The sequence below is a fragment of the Notechis scutatus genome, chromosome 16 (assembly GCF_049901735.1).
Source record: "Notechis scutatus isolate UNSWTSFEM ecotype Mainland chromosome 16, rNotScu1.2, whole genome shotgun sequence".
Lineage (NCBI taxonomy): Eukaryota > Metazoa > Chordata > Lepidosauria > Squamata > Elapidae > Notechis > Notechis scutatus.
Window position 1 is genome coordinate 2,072,289 of NC_142024.1, and position 21,233 is coordinate 2,093,521.

The following is a 21,233-nucleotide window of genomic DNA, read 5'->3' on the forward strand; positions in this document are numbered from 1 at the left end:
CACCCACCCACCCTGAAAGAAGACAACAGAAGGACGCCACGAATCCTCCGTCGGGAGGAGGGGGGAGTTTTCCATTCATGTCCTCGCCGTGAAGTGAGGACGCCCCCCCCCCCCGAATGTTTTCTTGGTTTGACTTGCAGGGAAGATCCAGCGTCAACAATTTGCTTCATATTTATGATGGTGGCAGAGTCAGAAACTCATGGGGGACTAACTCAACAGCTGTAGCGATCCGCTTAACAACAGTGGCCAAAAGATGATCGAAGTTCAGAAGGCTCGTAGTTATGATGGTGGCACATCATCCCTTTTCGCGACCTCCCAACGAGCGAAGCCCAATAGGGGAAGCCAGGATTCTGCTTAACAACTGTGAGGGGGCTGGTTTAACAACTGCAAGTGATTCACTTAAACAGCCGCCGCGAGGAAAGCAAAACTCGCTTAACATCCCGTTTAGCAATGGAAATGTGAGGGTGGGGGCCCTCCGTTTTGGTCGTAACTTGAGGACCACCTGTTATAATAAAACCTGGACAAAATCAGGGATCAGAGGGGGAAGGCAAATGAAAGGAATTGAAGTGGCCTGCTCGAATTTCCTGCCGCGATAAAGGGACGGCGATAAGGGGGCCTTGCCCTATTTGGCTGCCATTTTGGGAGGGGGAGGAAGGAAACGAATGGGGAGGAAGGAAGAGAAAAAAGAAAAAGAAAAGATAATTTTCTTTGTAGGGTCCCTTTTAGCATTTCCCTTTCTTTATGTGATTTGGCACTCTCCTGCCCCTGGCGAGGAAGGGGGTGGGGGAAAGGGGTGAGTGGGATATTTAAACAAACAAAAAAAATAATAACGATAGGAAAATAAGGAAAGGGAGGCTAAGAATTTAAGCGTCAAATGTTTTTTTTTTCCTGATGATAGGGTGTCGTGTTTGGGAAGCAATTAAGCCACGCTGCCTCTGTGTGATACGCAACCAGAAGGACAGAATGAGAGGGGGAAAAACAACAACCCCGGCCATTGTGGGATAAGAATATTTGATTTTCTTTGCAAATGTCTTTTTTTTTGGAATCAAAATAAGAATAAACACCTAAGAAGGTCAGAAAAGTATGCGGCTTTTCCGTTTCCTTCCTCCCACGCTGGGTTCATTTTTTTCGTAGGAACCCACCACGTCGGACGTGGTCTGCCTTAGAAGGGACATTCAGCAGACTTCTTGCGAGGTGGGGGGGGGGAATCCCAATTTGATTGGGGGTCCCTGGTGCTCTCTGAGCTTGTTTCCTTCCGGGCAGACGTCTCGTGACCCAGCTAGGTATTGTCATCAGTGCTAGAAGGGGGTGCTGTTTGCTCTCTGTTCATATACTTGTGGTTTGCCCTGTCAGCATTGGTGGGAGGCTTCTTGGTGGTTCCTTGAATCAGGTTGTTCTTTACTGCTAGCTATTGTCGCAAGGAACTACCAAAAATGCTCCTACTCCCTTCTAGAACTGATGATATTACCTAGCTGGGTCGTGAAACGTCTGCAAGAAATACAACCAAACTCAGAGAACACCAAGGAGCTCACAGTCCTCTTCCTCCCTTTCTCCATCACTTTAAAAACCCCACTCCTTTCTAGCACCGATGTTGTTACCTAGCTGGGTCATGAAATGTATGCAAGAAAATAGACAAACTCAGAGAGCAGTAAGGACCCTACTGTTCTTCTTCTTCTTCTTCTTCTTCTTCTTCTTCTTCTTCTTCTTCTTCTTCTTCTTCTCTCTTCTTCTTCTTCTTCTTCTTCTTCTTCTTCTTCTTCTTCTTCTTCTTCTTCTTCTTCTTCTTCTTCTTCTTCTTCTTCTTCTTCTTCTTCTTCTTCTTCTTCTTCTTCTTCTTCTTCTTCTTCTTCTCCCTTCTCCCTTCTCCCTTCTCCCTTCTCCCTTCTCCCTTCTCCCTTCTCCCTTCTCCCTTCTCCCTTCTCCCTTCCCTTTCTCCTTCTCTTCCTCCCAAACCCCATTCCCTTCTAGCACTGATGATACTACCTAGCTAGGTCGTGAAATGTCTTCAAGAAGACAACCAAGCTCAAAGAGCACCAACAACTGTGGTTTACTTTTCTAATTTTGTGGATGCCACTCAAAGTGAAAATCAGGATGGAGGGAATGTAGACATCACACTTCCTAGTTTTGCAAACGGAGCAAGTAAATAGTATCTGAAGCAGGGCTAAGCAAACTTCCAGTATTGTGTGAGCTTCTTCCCAACCCCGTTTTCCATAATTGTTGATGTTATCTCAAAAAACAATTTAGGGATGGTTAGTTGGGACCTTTGCCACAATACTTCTGTCCCATCTTTCAGAGGGATTGTTCACTTAGCACAATTAAAATACCAACAAAGGTCTTGCCTTAGGCCTTCAAAATTATAGCAATCAGGATCTGCAGAGTTTCACATCTCTAGACATCTTGTTCATGAGGTGTTGGAATTCATTGTTGGAATGTATGTCTCTGCAACAACTACAGTAGCATTCACCCAGTAGATGGCAGGGTTTACAAGTTTGGACCTATGGCATATACTCTATGCTTTTTTGTTCTAAGCAGAGTTTCCTGTTACAGTAAAAACAGTTGAGCAGTAAAGCACATGGTGACTGTGCTCTTTGTAAGCTCTGGGCTGCTACATAGAAATGGAATTTCTAACACGAAGATGTAATGAAACATTCAACCCTTTGAGCTACAAATAGTCTCTTCTAATGTGTGAATGGCTAACACGAACACCTCAATAGCAAGAGTCAGACAGGAGGACTTCAGACATCTAAAGCAACGCCTGACAAGTTGCTGTGATGAGTTCCTGGCCCCAATGATCAGTTCTGGTGGTGCAACGGTCCAAAATAAATCACCAGCATGTTTGTATCTTGGAACGGAACAGGTTTTAATTTGGGGGAAAGAGAAGAAACGGGTCTCACCTTCCAAACTAGGCGGCAGGTTTCCAGCAGATAAAGTTCCTTCTTTCATATACATCAGCAGCTCTTCTCCCGGCTCTATTTCTCTGATAACTTTATAATAAATCTACATGTCGACAACAAGGGACAGAAGGATGGAGGGGGAAAGGGGGAGAGAGAAATTAAACACGGAGCTACTTGGGTGTCAAATGTTATTTGACACGAAAAAGGGGGCAATTCGATTCGATGGTGGAGAGCAATCATTTGATATTGTCCCAGACGGTTCTCGTGGAGATGATGGCCGTATTGGAGAAGGTTCCGCCATTGTATGTATGGTATGTTCAACTGTACATTTAAGAGGGAAAATTCTGGTCCTGTCTTTCTTGGTCTTCCTCAATGTTTTCTGATTGGTGCAGCATTTTCTGGAGATATCCCTACTCCAGGGATCCTCAAACTTAATAGCTTGAAATGGACAAGAGGTGAGCAACCCTTGTATATTTCCAAACAAACATTGCTAATTGCCTGAAAGAGGCTGGTGGACCTCCAGAAGTTCATCAGAAGTTTGTTAGAGTAGGGCAAGGGTCTTCAAACTTGGCAAGTTTAAGACTCGCGGGACTTCAACTCCCAGAATTCCTGAGCTAACATGACTGGACGAGGAATTCTGGGAATTGAAGTCCAAAAGTCTTTCCTTCCTTCCTTTTTCTCCTTCCTTCCTTCCTTCCTTCCTTCCTTCCTTCCTTCCTTCCTTCCTTCCTTCCTTCCTTCCTTCCTTCCTTCCTTCCTTCCTTCCTTTCTTCCTTCTTTCTTTCCTTCCTTCCCTTTTTTCCTCCCTCCCTCCCTCCCCTTCTTTTTGTATTTTACCCAACTGTGCCTTCACAGATAAACCTTCCTAACGGAGGAGAATATTCCGAGAAAGTTCTTCTAGGTCCCACCAATGAATTTTCTTGAATTTCTCCTACCCATCTGCTTGGAAACCCCAGCCCACTCAACTCCACTCTCCAGGTGGTCTCCTCTTTCTTCTTCCCTTAGGTCCGCCCACACTAAAATCATCCCCAACTACAAATCCCATCACTATTGGGAAGTCACCTATTTGAAAGGCAGCCCTTTAAGCCTCAAAACCTAGACCCTTCCTCTTCTCCGAACAGGCCGCGAAATTTCATCATTTTCTTTCTTTCATTTTTTTTGGGGGGGGGGGTTGACTTTGCCTCCAATCTGGTTTTAGCCAAATTTCAGCCGAGTCTGAATGCTGCCATACACACATTTCACTTTAAAGAAAGATTCATTCAGGGTTTAATATATACCATCCTGCAGCAAACAGAAAGAACAGTATTCCATTTAACTCCCACCCCCCACTCCGTTAGGGGCACAAAACGATTATTGTTTCTTTCCTGACTTCTGTTTACTTTTTTTTCCCCCCTTCTTCTTTTAAGCCAAGACATTCTTCTGCCACATCTTTACCTGATACAGCCAAACAGTCTGTCAAATGTTAACTTAATAGATGGAAAAATCTGGCTGGTGAACTTAAAAAGTTTAAAAAAAAAACCTCTCACAAAAAAACTCTTACTGGTGACATTATATATATATATTATTTTTTCTTTGGGGGAAAGCCTGAATTTTGGGGGTTCCCCCACTAGAGGGCAGAGCTGACCGATTAAAACTGAATTTGAGGCTGAAGCTAGTGAAATAGACAGAAGGATTTAAAAAAAAAGAATTTCTAATGAGTAGAGGGAAAGGATGAGGAGGAAGAGGAGGAAGAGGAGGAGGAGGAAGAGGAGGAGGAGGAGAAGAGGAGGAGGAGGAAGAGGACGAGGAATAATGGAGTAGGAGGAGGAGGAAAAGAAGAAGAAGAAGAAGAAGAAGAAGAAGAAGAAGAAGAAGAAGAAGAAGAAGAAGAAGAAGAAGAAGAAGAAGAAGAAGAAGAAGAAGAAGATATCTATATCTATCAATCTCTACCTCTCTATCTCTGTCTATCTATCTATTTATCATCTATCTATCTATCTATCTATCTATCTATCTATCTATCTATCTATCTAAAATTTATTTCCAAAAAGAGGTCTTCCTTTAGAGGAAGCAGACTTATAAACTAATTTTCTACCCCTGTTCATAAAGCATGGTTCACATTTAACCACACCTTAACCAGTAAATTGTGGTTAAGCAAACCAGGATGTAGCTGAGTGGGTGAATTGTGCCTGTATGTTTGGGCCCAGGGGGAGGATATGTATGCCCAAAAGTCCATACCTGGTCATTAATGGGACACACCACTAAGTTTTGTTCTTCGCTCGAGCGAGCGACCCGGATATATTTCAACCAGTTCCCGTTGGATGTGAGGTTTCCATCCATGCAGAACTTGCTGAGGTCCTCGCCAATCTGCAAGAGAGGATCGAGGGAGGTTGAGACGAAAGCAATCCAGAAAGAAGTGATTGTGGCAGGATGAAAGACGGGGGGGAGAGAGAGGAAGAGGAAGAGGAAGAGGAGGAAGAGGAGGAGGAGGAGGAGGAGGAGAGATAATGAATTAAATTGTCCAGGAAGGTCCATGGCAGGAACATCACAAATTTCTGTCCATCAAACAAACCTAGGAGGACCTAAGACCTGGAGATCTTCTACGGAGCATCTCACCAACCTCATCCAAGGTGGGACCCCAGGCTGGGAGAAAACCAAGAGGCTTTGCTCGACCTCCCCTCCCACTTTTCACCAAACAAGAGCCCTCCCCTCCCCGCGCTCGTTCCTGCACTTGGGAAAGGTCACCGGTGTCACCAAAAGCAGTGAAAGTCATTCATGCCCCCCTCCCTTTCCACCTCTCCGTCACCCCCACCCTCCCAGGTGCATATCCCAGGCACCATCAGATCCAGCTTCCTTCTAGCTTTGAGGGCGAAGGTTCAGGCGGGTTGTCTTGCCCCAATTGATTGGTTGGTTGGTTGGCTGATTGATTGATTGAAATGGCCTAGGGCCTCCTGCTTGAGCAGGGGCTGGACTAGAAGACCTCCGAGGTCCCTTCCAGCTCTATTCTGATTGATGGTTTGATTGAAATAGTTTAAGGTATCCTGATTGAGCAGGGGGGCCAGACTAGGTGGCCTCCAAAGTCCCTTCCGACCTCATTCTTCTACGTTCTAAGCCTGGGCCTGGTAGGGCCCAAGGGATCGTCCTAAAACTATATGCCAACCACAAGAGAAACCAGGGTTATTATGTTCGAGTTAGGGCAGCCATATTAAATCTATTTCATACAGCGGCACTCGGCATAAATCAGTTCCGGGTGGGGCGAGGAGTAGCAAAAATGAGGAGTAGCAAAAATGAGGAGTAGCAAAAAATGAGGAGTAGCAAAAAATGAGGAGTAGCAAAAAATGAGGAGTAGCAAAAATGAGGAGTAGCAAAAAATGAGGAGTAGCAAAAATAAGGAGTAGCAAAAAATGAGGAGTAGCAAAAAATGAGGAGTAGCAAAAAATGAGGAGTAGCAAACACATTTCCGCCCCCTAAGGAATAACGTCTTGAGACAAAAGGCAGCTGAAACCGACAATTCTAGCTGGTGCGTCGAGTCCCGAACGAAAGACGAGTACCGGGTCAAAATGTCCGCATCAAAATGCGTTGAGTACCAGATTCTGGGAATTTTTGTTCTTTTTTTATTTATTTTTTATTAATGACACATTAAAATATTGGACGCAGTGCGACCGTCCTGGGATTATCTTTGCCATACGTAACTAACGTATGAAATAAGTAACTTATATGCATTGCTACTTTTATACAATTATCCTCTCCGGTATATACATTTATCAAGACAGCATAATCTCTTCTATCTTGCTACTTTTTGAGATGCGGGGAATTTCAAAGCAGTGGCGGTCCAAGAAAATCAGTCAATCCCTAACGCCGAGAGTGCAAATGCCAAAATTTCCCATCTTTTTGGAAGTTCCTCTTTTATTTTCAACCAAGCAGGGTGTGTGTGTGTGTGTGTGTGTGTGTGCGTGTCCCCTCCTTTTCCATTTCTGCCTTTGCAAACTTTCTCATGCCTCTCTGCCTTTATCTCCCTTTATTAGCAGTTTATTAGCGTAAAAACTTAAATGTAAACTCTCTTTTTTTCTTCTTCTTTCCATGCTTGGAAAAGTGGTTTTTTGTTTTTTCCCCCTAGGCCGAGGCAATCACTTCCTATTCCCCCCTCCCCATTTCCTTCTAAAATGGGATGGGGTTTGGGGAAGTGTCCAAATTCGCTGGAGGAAACGGGGAATTTTAGCCCTCAGAATCATATCAAGGGAAGCTTCCCCCCTCCCGAGGTCATCCAATCCACCCCGCCGACCTGTCCCTCTCAGGAGAGGAATCCAGATGAAGGCATTATGCTGCCAAGACGCAGCTTTTGCCCCCTTTTAAAAGAAATTTGGTTCACTGTTCCCTATCTTACTTTTTTTAGGAGATGATTTTTTTTTTTTCAAATTTTTAATATTCAAGTTTGTCCATTGCCAGGATAAAATGGGTAGCAGGATAAAAACAGTCAGTGGTTTCCTGTTGATTGAAAGAGAATAACGAGGAGTTTTTATTTATTTCATGCAAATCTTGCCAGCCGTGGAGGCGAAATGCAAAGGGAGACATTGCCTCCCCACTGCCAAAAATTACCCCCCTCTAAAAAGACAGCCACTATCCACAGATTAGTAGTGTGTGTGTCTTGTGGCTGTGGCTGTTGCAACCACTTGCTTGGTTTCTGGGGAGCAGATGTTATCGGAAAGCAGATGTTGGCTGCAGGTTGATTTCTCCTTCTCCGCCGGCTGGCTAGGAAACCTTCCCATCCGGGCTTTGGGCCTCCATAAATTTTTATAGCTTTCCGAGGATACATCAGTCATAGGTTTTATGAGGCTTCGCAGCTCCGCTCAGGCCGATACAAAAATACCCAGGGGTTGGTGGGCTCCACACCCCCTTTTCTCCGAAGGTGGGTTTTGGACGCAGCTGCTGAAGGATTCTAGTTTACCCCAAACCTGGTTAAAGACAGACAGACTCAAAGCAATGTCTGGTTCTTTTTTTTTTTTTTTTGCTACAGGCATCTGAGTTTAGAGTTACGAAAGAGGTTTGCGGGGTAAAAAGGTTTGTAGCTGTAAGCTATGCCCAGAGTGAGTTAGCAGGTGGTTAGCAAGTAACATTCCATAGGATAGGAAAGGAAAGGAAATAGAACAGAATAGAATATAGACTAGAACGGAATAGAAATGAATAGAACATGGAAGAGAATATAGTAGAGAAGAGAAAAGAGAAGAGAAAGAAAAGGGAAAATAGAATAGAATATAGAACAGAATAGAAATGAATAGAAAATAGAACAGAAATGAATAGAATATAGAATAGAAACGAATAGAATATAGAAGAGAATAGAAAATAGAAGAGAATATAGAACAGAATAGAAATGAAGAGAATATAGAAGAGAAATGAATAGAATATAGAAGAGAATAGAAAATAGAAGAGAATAGAATATAGACTAGAATAGAATAGAATTGCACTTGGGTTTATATATCGCTTTATAGTGCTTTTACAGCCCTCTCTAAGCGGTTTTACAGAGTCAGCCTCTTGGCCCCAACCGTCTGGGGCCTCATTTTACCCACCTCGGAAGAAAGGACAGAAGGCGGAGCCAACCTTGAGCCTGGTGAGAATCGAACTGCTGGCAGTGGGCAGAGTCAGCCTGCAATCCTGCATTCTAACCACCGCGCCTCCACGCAACTTTACAATCCCTTTTTTGCCAGGCTGGTGGTTAAGCCACTGCAGTCGTGAGAGGAATCACACAGTCCTTAAATGAACCTGGCTTCTCTCCCGCGTCCCCCTCTTTGACTTGACCCCTCAGAAAAGAACCAGGACGGACATAAAATAGCCACCACGGATGGCACAATCACCCCTTAAAATACAAGTTGGGGTTGCCAGTTCTGATCACGTGAGACTCTGGGGTGGGGGGGAAATGCTGCAATGGACGTAAGCACGAGGACTGGCCGTAAATCTCCTTTTTCCCAGTGTGGCGTGAGTTCAAACCGTCGTTAAACGAATATTTTTAAGTGGAAGGCTCCCTATATGATTGGGGGGGAGAAAAATAATTCGTCATTGGGAACAGGGCAACGAAAGGCAGCGGCTTCTTCGCAGTATATCCCAGACGAAAAGCAACTGGGGGGTGCGTGCAAATTCCTCCCCCCACCCCCCCGTCCATTGTCTCCATCGTCTCGTGGCCTCACGTGAACCCCCCCATTCCTCCTCATCCTCCCCACCCCAGTGTGGTTTTTGTGCAAGAACGCACAAATCTCCTTTTTTTAACGGCCGCTGCTCAATCCCCCCAAAAATAGGGGTGACTTGTAAAGCCGGGAATATTTGGATAAACTTGTCAGCCGTGGAAAAGCAAGAAAAAGGGTATTTTGTCCATTATTAGGTGGAAAGGGAAGGGAGGAAAAAAAAAAAGAGGGGTGGGGGGAAGTGGGGAAAAGAGGGGGGGAAAGACCCCATTAGCCCGCCGTGGGGTTACTGGACGGGGTCCAATGCAAACTCGCCTTGGCATGGGGGGCACCCCTCCTCCCCGAAAAACACAAGAAAAGAGAGGGAGGGTGTCTAATGAAGAATCTTTTCCTGGAGGGCCTGAAGTGTTTCTGATTTATTTCTCAGAAGGCTGGCCTGACATCCTTCTGGAGGCTTGGATTCTGTGGGGCGACAGGGCTTGCGTGGGGTTCCGACAATGGGGGCTTTGTGTGCGAGGGGAGAGAGCGAGGGGAGCGCAACCCCCCCCATTGGGAAAAAAAGGGGGGGCTGTCTTTACCTGACAGGCAATTGAAGCCAGTCTGGCATTGCAAATTGTTATTTATTTCTTTTTTACTTTCCGCCAGCCTAAATTGGACTTCTTCTTCTTCTTCTTCTTCTTCTTCTTCTTCTTCTTCTTCTTCTTCTTCTTCTTCTTCTTCTTCTTCTTCTTCTTCTTCTTCTTCTTCTTCTTCTTCTTCTTCTTCTTCTTCTTCCTCTTCCCCTTCTCCTCCTCCCTCCTCCTCTTCTTCTCTTCTCTTCTTCCTCCTCCTCTTCCCCTCCTGCTCCTCTCTCTCTCTCCTCCTCCTCCTCCTCTTCTTCTTTCTTCTTCCTCCTCTTCCCTCTCCTCCTCCTCTCCCTCCTCCTCCTCCTCCTCCTCCTCCTCCTCCTCCTCCTCTCCTCCTCCTCCTCCTCCTCCTCCTCCTCCTCCTCCTCCCTCTCTTCTTCTTCTTCTTCTTCTTTCTTCTTCTTCTTCTTCTTCTTCTTCTTCTTCTTCTTCTTCTTCTTCTTCTTCTTCTTCTTCTTCTTCTCCTTCTCCTTCTTCTCCTCCTCCTCCTCCTCCTCCTCCTTCTTCTTCTTCTTCTTTTGAATTTTTATTTTTAAAGGGGGGGGGAATAAAAATTAATTTAAATTTTGCTCTCTTTTTTTTGCATTTTTATTTTATTTTTAAAAGGGGGAGGGGAGGAAAAAAAAATGATGCCCCCTCTGGCCGGGCTCCAGGATCCCAAGGCCCAATCCCTTCCTTCCTCCCCAAATCGAACCGGCCTTCGCCACCTGCTTCGAAAGAGCAGGAGACAAGACCGACGAACCAATTCACACTTTATTTTTTATTTTTTTTAAAAAAGGAGTTGACCCTTAGGGGTTACTTCAACGTTGGACTTGCACAATGGAAGACCCGATGGCCGAAATGGAAGGCAGGGAAGGCAGGAGAGGGAAAGGGAAGGAAAGGACGAGAAAAGGGATGAGAGGACAAGCAGATCGGGTGCCAACTGGTTGATCCTCCCAAGTTTTCCGAACGATGAGGGGGCGAGGCAGGACGAGAAGAATGGAAACACTGGGGAAGGGGTGGTGGTGGAAAAAAACAAAAGCCAAAACGAAACACCAAATGACAACGCAGTCGTGGGTCATTATTATCCCACCCTTCTTCTTTCTGCTGACTACAGAATCAGATTGTCCCAAACAATCCCGAGCTGCGTTGTCCCCACGCACTCATCGGGCCGCATAAAAGACGATCTGTCTCCCTCAATGGGACATTGTGAATCGAGACACTGCCCGGATTGTTGACGCTGGATCTTCCCTGCACGTCAAACCAAGAAAACATTTGGGCCCCCCCCGGTCTTCCCTTCGTGGGGAGGACATGAATGGAAAACTCCTCCCGACGGAGGATTCGTGGCGTCCTTCTGTTGTCTTCTTTCAGGGTGGGTGGGTGGGGACATGGCCGACGCAACTGGTAGCCTTCGGAAGATGTTCTGGTTGGGAAAAGACGAGGACATCTTCGGGGTGGATGGAAAGAAACTGATGACCCAAAGGGGTGTGGCACAAAGGCAACACAGTCAGATAATCCATAGGAGTCCCTTTATTAGCTCCAACTTGGCCCCCAATGTCCTGGTTACCTTCTGGGCTGGAGAAAAAAAACTCTCCCAGGAACAGCCGTTGGCTGCAGAGAATCAAGTCCAAAACATGGTCAACACAAACTCTAACTTAAAGTCCAAACAAGGCAAAATGGGGTCATTATTCCGGCAGGGCAGGATCCAGAATTCCAGATGTGAAGGCATGGCAGTAACTTAACATGGTTGGGAGGATGCCAGGAACGCAGATAAGCAAAGTCAACACAAGATAAACTGCATTTGTTCCCAGCAGACACCGCACTCAGCTTGCATCTTTTTTAAACTCTCATTCCCAGCTGTGGCTAATGAAGGGTATCAGGGCCCTTTCCTTCCCCGTAAGCCATGCAACTTGCATTGTTCTCTTCTCCGTTCCTCCCTGCTTGCCCGAGGATGAAGAGTGGGTGGGCCTCGGTCTTTCTCTGAACTCCTTCTCCCTTGCTCTACCTCTCCCCTGCTCTGCCCAGCCGGACTTTGCCCTTCCCCAGTATTCTCCAAAGCCAACGGAGCCACACTCCCGCTCCTGTCAGCTGCTCGTCTTCCTCCTCGGATTCAGACTCCGACAGGGACATGACAGAAACGGAGAACTGAGGACCTCTGTGTAGCCAGTGGAAGATGACCGCCCTTGGCACCGCAGATGTGGCCTTCAAGAACGTGACTTGGGGTCTCTCACATGGGCTGGTTTTTCTGCCCACCAGGGGTGGCCATGGCCTGGTTGGCATTCCAAGCTCTAAGGGTGGGCACATGTCTTGAGGGAAGGTTGCAACAGCAACAGGGCCTTCTGGCTTTCGGAGGTCCTGGGCCAGAAGTGGTCTTCAGCAGGTTCTGATCAGTTCTGGAGAACCAGTAGTGGAAATTTTGAGTTGTTTGGAGAACCGGCCAATCCCACCTCTGACTGCCCCTGCCAACCTCATCTCTTCTCTGCCTCCCATTGAGTCCCAGCTGATCGGCTGGGTCTCCTTGGGTTGCCCTGCACAGGAGAACGGAGCTGGAAAGCAGGTTAGTGGGGTGGGGGAAGGAAGGGGGGATTTTGCAGTATCCTTCCCCTGCCACGCCCACAGAACCAGTAGTAAAAAAAATTGAATCCCACCACCGTCCTGGGCCAATGGATTGAGGGAAGTAGGTATGTCTAACTAAGAGAAGGACTAGGGGTGACATGATAGCAGTCTTCCAATATCTCAGGGGATGCCCCAAAGAAGAGGGAGTCAAGCTATTCTCCAAAGCCCCTGAAGGCAGGACAAGAAGCAACGGATGGAGACTCATCAAGGAGAGAAGCAACCTGGAACTAAGGAGGAATTTCCTGACAGTGACAACAATCAACCAGTGGAACAGCTTGCCACCAGAAGTTGTGGCTGCTCCATCACTGGAGGTTTTCAAGAAGAGACTGGACAGCCATTTGTCTGGAATGGTATAGGACTTCCTGTTTGTGCAGGGGGCTGGACTAGAAGACCTCCAAGGTCCCTTCCAACCCTAGGATTCTATGTTCTAAGGAAGGAGAAGAACGTTTATGAAGGTCAACACCGATAGAGAGAAGAGGGGTTGGAATTCAAACTCAGAAGAATGTGCAGATCAAGATTTATTACACGTGCTATTAGTATGAGGTCAGCAAGAATATACTTTTTGTGTGTGTGGCGGGGGGGGATATAGGATAAAACTAATTATAACGCTATGGAAATAACGTTACACTAACTCTCTGGGAAGAGAGAATGACGGATTCACGTTAAAGTTACAAATGAGCAGGCCGGTTCTGCAGATTATGAAAATTGGGGGCTGCACAGATTCCTTTGCCTGCCTCCTCCCTCCCTCCCTCCCTTCCTTAGGCCCCAAAAACCGTGAATTTGAAATGCTCGGCCTCAGGAGCAACCAGTCCCAAGTTCAAATCCCCACACGAACACCTCTGGGAGGAACTTCAACTCCCAGATTAGGCTAAGTTTGACACACACTGCACTAGGTGCTTTCCATTTTTTCTTCCTTCCTTCCTTCCTTCCTTCCTTCCTTCCTTCCTCCTCCCTTCCTTCCTTCCTTCCTTCCTTCTTCCTGCTCCTCCCTCCCTCCCTCCCTCCCTCCCTCCCTTCTCTCCTTCCCTCCCTTCTCAGCCTTCTCTTCTCCTCCATCTCATCTTTCCTTCATTCCTTCCTTCCATTTTCCCCTTCCCTCCCCTCCTTCCTTCTTCTTTCCTTTCTTTCCTCCTTCATTCTTCCCTCCCTCCCCTCCTCCTTCCTTGCCTTCCCCTTCCCTCCTCCCCCATTTTCTTCCCTTCCTTCCTTCCTTCTGTCCCACCCTCCTTCCTTCTTCTTCTTCCTTCTCTTGTCCTTCTTTCCTTCCCCTTCCCTTCCCCTTCCTTCCTTCCTTCCTTCCTTCCTTCCTTCCTTCCTTCCTTCCTTCCTTCCTTCCTTCCTTCCTTCCTTCCTTCCTTCCTTCCTTCCTCCTCCCTCCTTGTCCCCGGGGCCAGCCTCCCCCCTCCAGCCCACCAGAGGGACATGGTTGGCTCCTGACCGGCTTGACAGCCATGATTAATATCACGTATTAGGAGATTCCAGTGGAAATATTTGAGAGCAAGCTGTGCTGTTTGGTTCTCATCAGCCGGTTGGGTCTACAGGCCTATTAAAAACAGCGGGGGATTTGCAGACTTCATCATAGAGTCTGCAGCCGGGAGGAGAGGAGAGAACACGCCGAGACACCCAGGGCAAATGCCAGCGGTCTGGCCCCTCAAGGCCACGCGGGCTGCGGGCTCTTGTGGTCTTTATTTCGATGGGATGGGCTTGGCTTGGAGATAGGATGATGCAGCCGGAGGGCCTTAGAAACAGGTTTTGGAGAGGAGGAGGAGGAGGAAGAAGAAGAAGGAGAAGGAGAAGGAGAAGAACAAGAACAAGAAGAAAAACAAGAAGAAGAAAGGGAAGGAGGAGGAGAAAGAAGAGAAGAAGAAGAAGAGGAAGAGGAAGAGGAAGAGGAAGAGGAAGAAGAAGAAGAAGAAGAAGAAGAAGAGGAGGAGGAGGAGGAGAAGGAGGAAGAAGGGGAAGTAGAAGGAGAAGGAGAAGAACAAGAACAAGAAGAAAACAAGAAGAAGAAAGGGAAGGAGGAGGAGAAAGAAGAGGAAGAAGAAGAGGAAGAAGAAGAAGAAGATGAAGAGGAGGAGGAGGAGGAGGAGGAGAAGAAGAAGAAGAAGAAGAAGAAGAAGAAGAAGAAGAAGAAGAAGAAGAAGAAGAAGAAGAAGAAGAAGAAGAAGAAGAAGCTTTCATATAACTGTGAAAAATGGCCCTTTTTTCAGTGCCGTTGAAACTTTGGTCACTAAACAAACCTTTGTAAGTTGAGGACTATCTGTATCCCCAAAATCCCCAGTGCCCTTTCCCTCCAGGGGATGCAGTCTATCACTGTGAATCCAAGACACGTTCCCCACGGCTGCAATATATCCTGAATTTCGCCTTTGGGGTTTCAGAGTCGTAGGGAGCGACCTGGCCACGAAAGGATGGCGTGGGAGGGTCGGGGAAAGGAGTGTGAAGGATGAGATTCTCCCAAGGGAGCCATCTGCTGGGATTGTCAACCCATAAGGCACCTCCTTGCTAGCAGGAACAGCTGTTGTGTGTGTCTTGCCGGCACGCAAGAGCCGCGATTCCTCCGGCACTCTTCTTGGGTTTCAGCTGGGACCGTAAAAAAATATGCCCAGCGTTGGTCAGGTTGACGCTTCCTAACTTAACCCATTATCTCTCCCTCCCTGGGATGGTTTTAATTTTAAGGTCCCCGTGAAAATATCCATGTGGGTACAGCTAGATTCTCTCTATACTTACAGTGGTGCATTTATTGACTATTCAGAGTTACGCCGGCATTGAGAAAAGGGACTTACCCGTTCCCCCCAAAATAAGACCCTGTCTTATATATTTTTTTGCCACCAAAAAAAAATCTTCTAGTCCAGCGGTCGCCAACCGGTGGCCCAGCCCACTGGTGGTCCATGAGAATATTTCGGTGGCCCGCAGAGAAATATTACCCCCCAAAGCAATGAATCCAGGCTACATGGGAACACAAGGCTGCGCCGCCCACATGGCCCGCGGGAACCCTCCCCGTCCACTCGCTCCTGACCTGGCAAACTTGCCTGCTAAGTTGCTATTTTTTTTCACCGACCATCAGCTGTTATGCTGTGCCGGGAGATTTAGATTAGCTAAAAAGCAGGAAATGGTTGCCTTTCTTGCTTTCTAGCTAATCTTCAGATCTTCGCCTCTGCTTTTAAGCGGAGCCCAACCTCCCTTAAGACTGAAGCTTTTATTATTCAGTGCAGACTCAGGTAGCCGATGGCAGAGAGATAGATCTCTGAGTGAATCTGTGATTCTGTGAGCAACTCAATCTGCCTGCCAGCTTTGCCTGATTTTGGGTAAAAGTTGCTCTCTTTTTTAATAAAAATAATAATCAATATCTATATAAATATTTATAATATTTACATACAAGCCATGCCCAGTCAGTCACCTGACCACCAAGCCACACCCACAAATTAGGCCAGGCCCACAGAACCGGTTTTTAAGAAATTTTAATCCCACCCTGCCTCTGTGTGTGTGTGTGTGAGAGAGAGAGAGAGAGAGAGGAGGGAGAAAGGGAGAGAGAGGTTAGATCAGATCTCTCTCTCTCTCTCTCTCTCTCTCTCTCTCTCTCCCACCAACGTCAGCAAGCCACCGTCAGTCAACATTCATATTAGTGATCCCCGGGATTTAAAATTATGAGTTTGGTGGTCCCTGAGGTCCAAAAGGTTGGCAACCTCTTTTACCATTTCAAACAGGTGGCTCTCCAGTGTCTTCTTTAAAACCTCCAGTGATGGAGCACCCACAACTTCTGGTGGCAGGTAGTTCCACCGGTTCATTGTCCTCCCTGTTAGGAAATTCCTCCTTAATTCCATGTTGCTTCTCTCCTGGATCAGTTTCCATCCACTATTCCTTGTCTGGCCTTCGGGTGCTTTGGAGCACAGCTTGAGCCCACCCTCTTCTTTGGGGCAGCTCCTCAAATATTGGAAGACTCCCATCCTGTCCCCCCCAGCCCTTCTTTTCTCTAGAATGGCCAAACCCAATTCCTGCAGGCGTTCTCCGTCTATTTGATCTTCCAGCCCTTTAATCCTCCTAGTTGCTCTTCTCTGCCCTTTTTTCCAAAGCCTCAACCTCTTTTTTGTAACATGGGGACCAAAACCGGACGCGGAATTATTCCAGGTGTGGCCTTACCTAAGGCTTTATAAACTCTCCCATTTCGATGGAAAGGAGTCGAAGAGACTCCGAAATAGCTTCTCAGGGGCCTTCCGGACAAACTTAACGCAAAGTGGAGGGATGATTTAAAGAAGAGAAAAAAATTGTGTGTGTGTGTGTGTGTGTGAGAGAGAGAGAGAGAGAGAGAGAGAATGACAACCCTTGGAAGAAAATTGGGCACCAATGGTGATTCACAAAGTAAGGTCAAGTCCTTGCAGGAGACACGGAGGAGGCCGCGATTGGGCCGCTGACCTCATTGAAGAGATTGCAATCACCCCGTTGGCGCAATTGTTTCGGGAGCAATTTGAATGCTCATCGTTTAGCACTCATCGTGGTGGTTGTCCTTTCGACAACTTGCAGGCCCAGAAAACTTGACCCTGCTTATCTCCTGCCCAGGGGTGGGGGGGAACGAGGACGAGGACTACGACAATCCCTCTGTTGGCAGAGAGGCGGTGAAGATGCCTCGGAATTCAGCACGCAGACAAGTTCACGGCCCGCCACCGGCCGGCCACGATTTAGAAGGAGAATAACAGAGCTGGAAGGGACCTTTGAGGTCTTCTAGCCTGACCCCCTGCTTAGGCAGGAAACCCTATAGCATTTCAGGGAGGGAGGGAGGGAGGGAGGGAGGGAGGGAGGAAGGAAGGAAGGAAGGAAGGAAGTAAATAAGTAGATAAGGAAGGAAGGAAGGAAGGAAGGAAGGAAGGAAGGAAGGAAGGAAGGACAAAGTTCAAAGGGACCTCGGAGGCCTTCTAGTCCGACCTCCAGCTTTGGCAGGAAACCCTATAGCATTTCAGACAGTAAGTGAGTGAGTGAGTGAGTGAGTGAGTGAGTGAGTGAGGAAGGAAGGAAGGAAGGAAGGAAGGAAGGAAGGAAGGAAGGAAGGAAGGAAGGAAGGAAGGAAGGAAGTAAATAAGTAAAGAAGGAAGGACAGAAGTAAGAAAATAAGTAAAGTAAGTAGGTAAATAAGTAAATAAGTACGAAGGAAGGAAGGAAGGAAGGAAGGAAGGAAGGAAGGAAGGAAGGAAGGAAAAGTTCAAAGGGACCTCGGAGGCCTTCTAGTCCGACCTCCAGCTTTGAAGCAGGAAACCCTATAGCATTTCAGACAGGAGGGAGGAGGGAGGGAGGGAAGGAGGGAGGAAGGAAGGAAGGAAGGAAGGAAGGAAGGAAGGAAGGAAGGAAGGAAGGAAGGAAGGAAGGACAAAGTTCAAAGGGACCTCGGAGGCCTTCTAGTCCGACCTCCAGCTTTGGCAGGAAACCCTATAGCATTTCAGACAGTAAGTGAGTGAGTGAGTGAGTGAGGGTGAGTGAGGAGGAAGGAAGGAAGGAAGGAAGGAAGGAAGGAAGGAAGGAAGGAAGGAAGGAAGTAAATAAGTAAGTAAGTAGGTAAATAAGTAAAGAAGGAAGGACAGAAGTAAGAAAATAAGTAAAGTAAGTAGGTAAATAAGTAAATAAGTACGGAAGGAAGGAAGGAAGGAAGGAAGGAAGGAAGGAAGGAAGGAAGGAAGGAAGGAAGGAAAGAAGTAAATAAGTAAGTAAGTAGGTAAATAAGTAAAGAAGGAAGGACAGAAGTAAGAAAATAAGTAAAGTAAGTAGGTAAATAAGTAAATAAGTAAATAAGTAAATAAGTAAATAAGTACGGAAGGAAGGAAGGAAGGAAGGAAGGAAGGAAGGAAGGAAGGAAGGAAGGAAGGACAAAGTTCAAAGGGGCTTTGGAGGTCTTCTAGCCCAGCCCCCTGCTTAGGCAGAAAACCCTACACCATTTCAGACAAATGGGTTCTCCAATCTCTTCTTAAAAAGCTCCCAGTGTTGGAGTATTCACAGCTTCCGACGAGAGTCCACTGCTTATTTCAAGTCGGAGAAGTTATAAACCTCGGCTTCTCCTCCTTTCCCTAAACAGGCCTTGATTGGGAGCCCGCTATCATAATTCCAGAATAGTTACCTGTCATTTTCCCCCCGGTACCTTGTTATCCGTTTCCATCCCTCCCTCGGCCTCTCATTTGCCAAGGGGATGGATGGAGCCGAATCCATTTAAATGTATTTTATTTTATTATTTTTTGGAGGTGGGGGTGCAAAAAAAAAAAGAAAAAAAGAAAAAAAAGAAAAAAAAATTACAGCTTTTATCCTCTCTCAACCATCGAAGGGCGGGATGATGAGGTGGTCCTAAAAAGGGTCGCTTTGATTATTTTTTATTTTAATTTATTTTAAAGAGGTGGGCGGGCGGAGGCAAAAGCGTACGAAAAATAATAAAAAAAAAATATATGTATAAAAATAAGGAATATTATATCTCGCTCGTTTCCTGCCTCTTAGGGGTGGAAAGAAAGGTAGTCTCAGACAGCGGGAGGCCCGCGGAAATGATGCCAGCCGTCCTTTACACCTTGGTGAAGATCTGGTTCAAAAAAAAAAAAAAAACGGTGCCTATTTTCTCTCTGCCCCCCCACCCCTCCAACCTCCCGAAAAGCTATATTTTGCAAGGAAAATGGGCCCATTAAGGAGGCAGAAGCTGTGCGCTCTTTTGCCAGGGGAACAAAAGGGGAGCTCAGTGTGGAACTGAGTTACGCGTTGGAGTAAGGCATGGCTTTATGTCACTGCGGCGTACAGTTTGGGAAGGGAGTAGGGAAGGGTTGGGGGGAGAGAAGAGAACAATGCGCCCTCGGCCAGGCGTGAGCCCTTTTCTCTCCCCTGCCATCGCAAATTGGCACCGGGCACAAGGATGAAGTTCACTCGGGATGCTTTTGTGCTCCGTTTCTTTTTTTTGTTTTCCTCTCATTTTTTGGGTGTGTGTGTGTGTGTGTGTGTGTGTGTGTGTTTGGTGGTGGTGGGAGTTTGGAGGCATCGATGCCATGATGCAAGATACCATCGAAGGGCAGGCCCAGGAGGAGAAGAAGGGGGAATGGGGGCTGGGGGTGTGGGGAGACGCCGTGGGGTTGGTTTCAGGGAGCGGGGGGCATCAGAAATTAAAGATATGGCAGCGGAGCCTTTGAACTGGGATGGATCTGGGGATTACAGGGTAACAAGAGCCGGAAGGGACCTTTGGAGGTCTTCTAGTCCCCCTCCCCACCCCCCCTGTTCAAGCAGGAGACCCCCTAGGCCATTTCAGGCAATGAGAATAGAGCGGGAAGGGACTTTGGAGGTCTTCTAGTCTGACCCCTCGGTTGAAGCAGGAGGCTGTATACTATTCTGGACAAATGGCTGTCCAGCCTCTTCTTGAAAACTCCAGTGATGGAGCAGACACAACTCCCTTCCTTCCTTCCTTCCCTCCCTCCCTTCCTATTACTATCTTTTTGTCTTTCCTTCCTTCGTTCCTTCTCTTTCCTTCCTTCCTTCCTCCCTACTTTCTTTCTTTCCTTATCTTCCTTCCTATTACTATCTTTTTTCCCTTTCCTTCCTTCGTTCTTTCCTTCCTTCCTTCCTCCCTACTTTCTTTCTTTCCTTATCTTCCTTTCAATTACTCTTTTCCCTCCCTCCTTCCTTCCTTCTTCCTTCCTTCCTTCTTCTTCTTTTTCCTTCTTCTTTCCTTCCTTCCTACTTTCTTTCTTTCCTTATCTTCCTTCCTATTACTATCTTTTTCCTTCTTCCTTCCTTCTTCCTTCCTTCCTTCCTTCCTCCCCTTCCTTATCTTCCTTCTTCTCCCTCCCTCCTTCCTTCCTTCCTTCCTTCTTCTTTCCTTCCTTCCTTCCTTCCATCCATCTCTTCTTCTTCTCTTCCTCCTTCTTCCTTCCTTCCTTCCTTCCTTCCCTCTTTCTTTCCTTATCTTCCTTCCTCCTACATCTCCTCCTCCCCTCCTCCTTCCTCCTCCTCCTTCTCCTCCTCCTCCTCCTCCTCCTCCCTCCCTCCTCCTCCTCCTCTCTCTCTCTCTCTCTCTCTCTCTCTCCTCTCTCTCTCTCTCCTTCTCTCCCCTCTCTCCCTTTTTTTCTTTTCCTTCCCTGACTCTAGAGTCCAATCTCCCTCCTGTAATTTTAAGGGTTGGGAGCTGCGCTGCTGCGCTGGGAGTCAGTGAAGGATGAAATCAAGGGGAGGTATAAATTGACGTTGATAATAAACCAAGCGCCAAGCCACCGGGGATAAATCAGGGGGGTCCCTTGAAGGTCGGGAAGAGGACTCCAAAGTGACCCGATTGAGGTCCTTCAAACTCCGCTTGCCACCCCGGTTGCCGGAAGGCGGTACCGGCGAAGGTGGCAGCAGAAACAGGAAGGTGGCTCTGGAGTTACGGCCTCCTCGACTTACAACAGTTCGGTTCAGCGACCGTTTCAAAGTTACAATGGGGCTCACAGACGTTTTTCACCCTTACACCCGCTGCCGCTTGCCCTCGGCCACGGGATCAAAAACCCGACGCTTCGTATTTACGACGGTGTCACTGGGGCTCATGAGTTTGCCACCTTCTGACAAGTGACGGGGAAGCCCGATTCACTTAACAGCTGTGGGACCGATTGGGGGGAGATGGTAGGGGTGATCCTGAAATATGATTTCAATTTTATTTATCTGTACATGAAATGGCTGCATGTTATTCTGATCCCATTTGAAATGGTGTTTTATTCTGCTCTCATTTTAAATTGTACAGTATTTTATTCCAATTTCAATTTCAATTGTATTTTATTCTGATTTCAATTTCAATTATATTTTATTCTCATTTCATTTTAAATTGTATTTTATTCTGATTTCAACTCAAAATGTATTTTATTCTGATTTCAACTTAAAATGTATTTTATTCTGATTGCATTTTTAAATTGTATTTTATTCCTCTCTCATTTTAAACTGAATTTTATTCCAATTTCATTTTAAATTGTATTTTATTCTGGTTTCATTTTAAGTTG

The 21,233-nt window shown here is 46.7% G+C and overlaps 1 protein-coding gene across 1 annotated transcript in view; it reads right to left on the minus strand.

Moving 5' to 3' along the window:
* PRDM16 (PR/SET domain 16) overlaps positions 1-21,233 on the minus strand; it is a 132,799-nt gene that overhangs the window by 20,619 nt on the left and 90,947 nt on the right. The window contains 2 exon segments of the mRNA XM_087944701.1: positions 2,895-2,997; positions 5,109-5,237. Of these exon segments, the coding sequence (XP_087800827.1) occupies positions 2,895-2,997; positions 5,109-5,237 (232 nt within the window).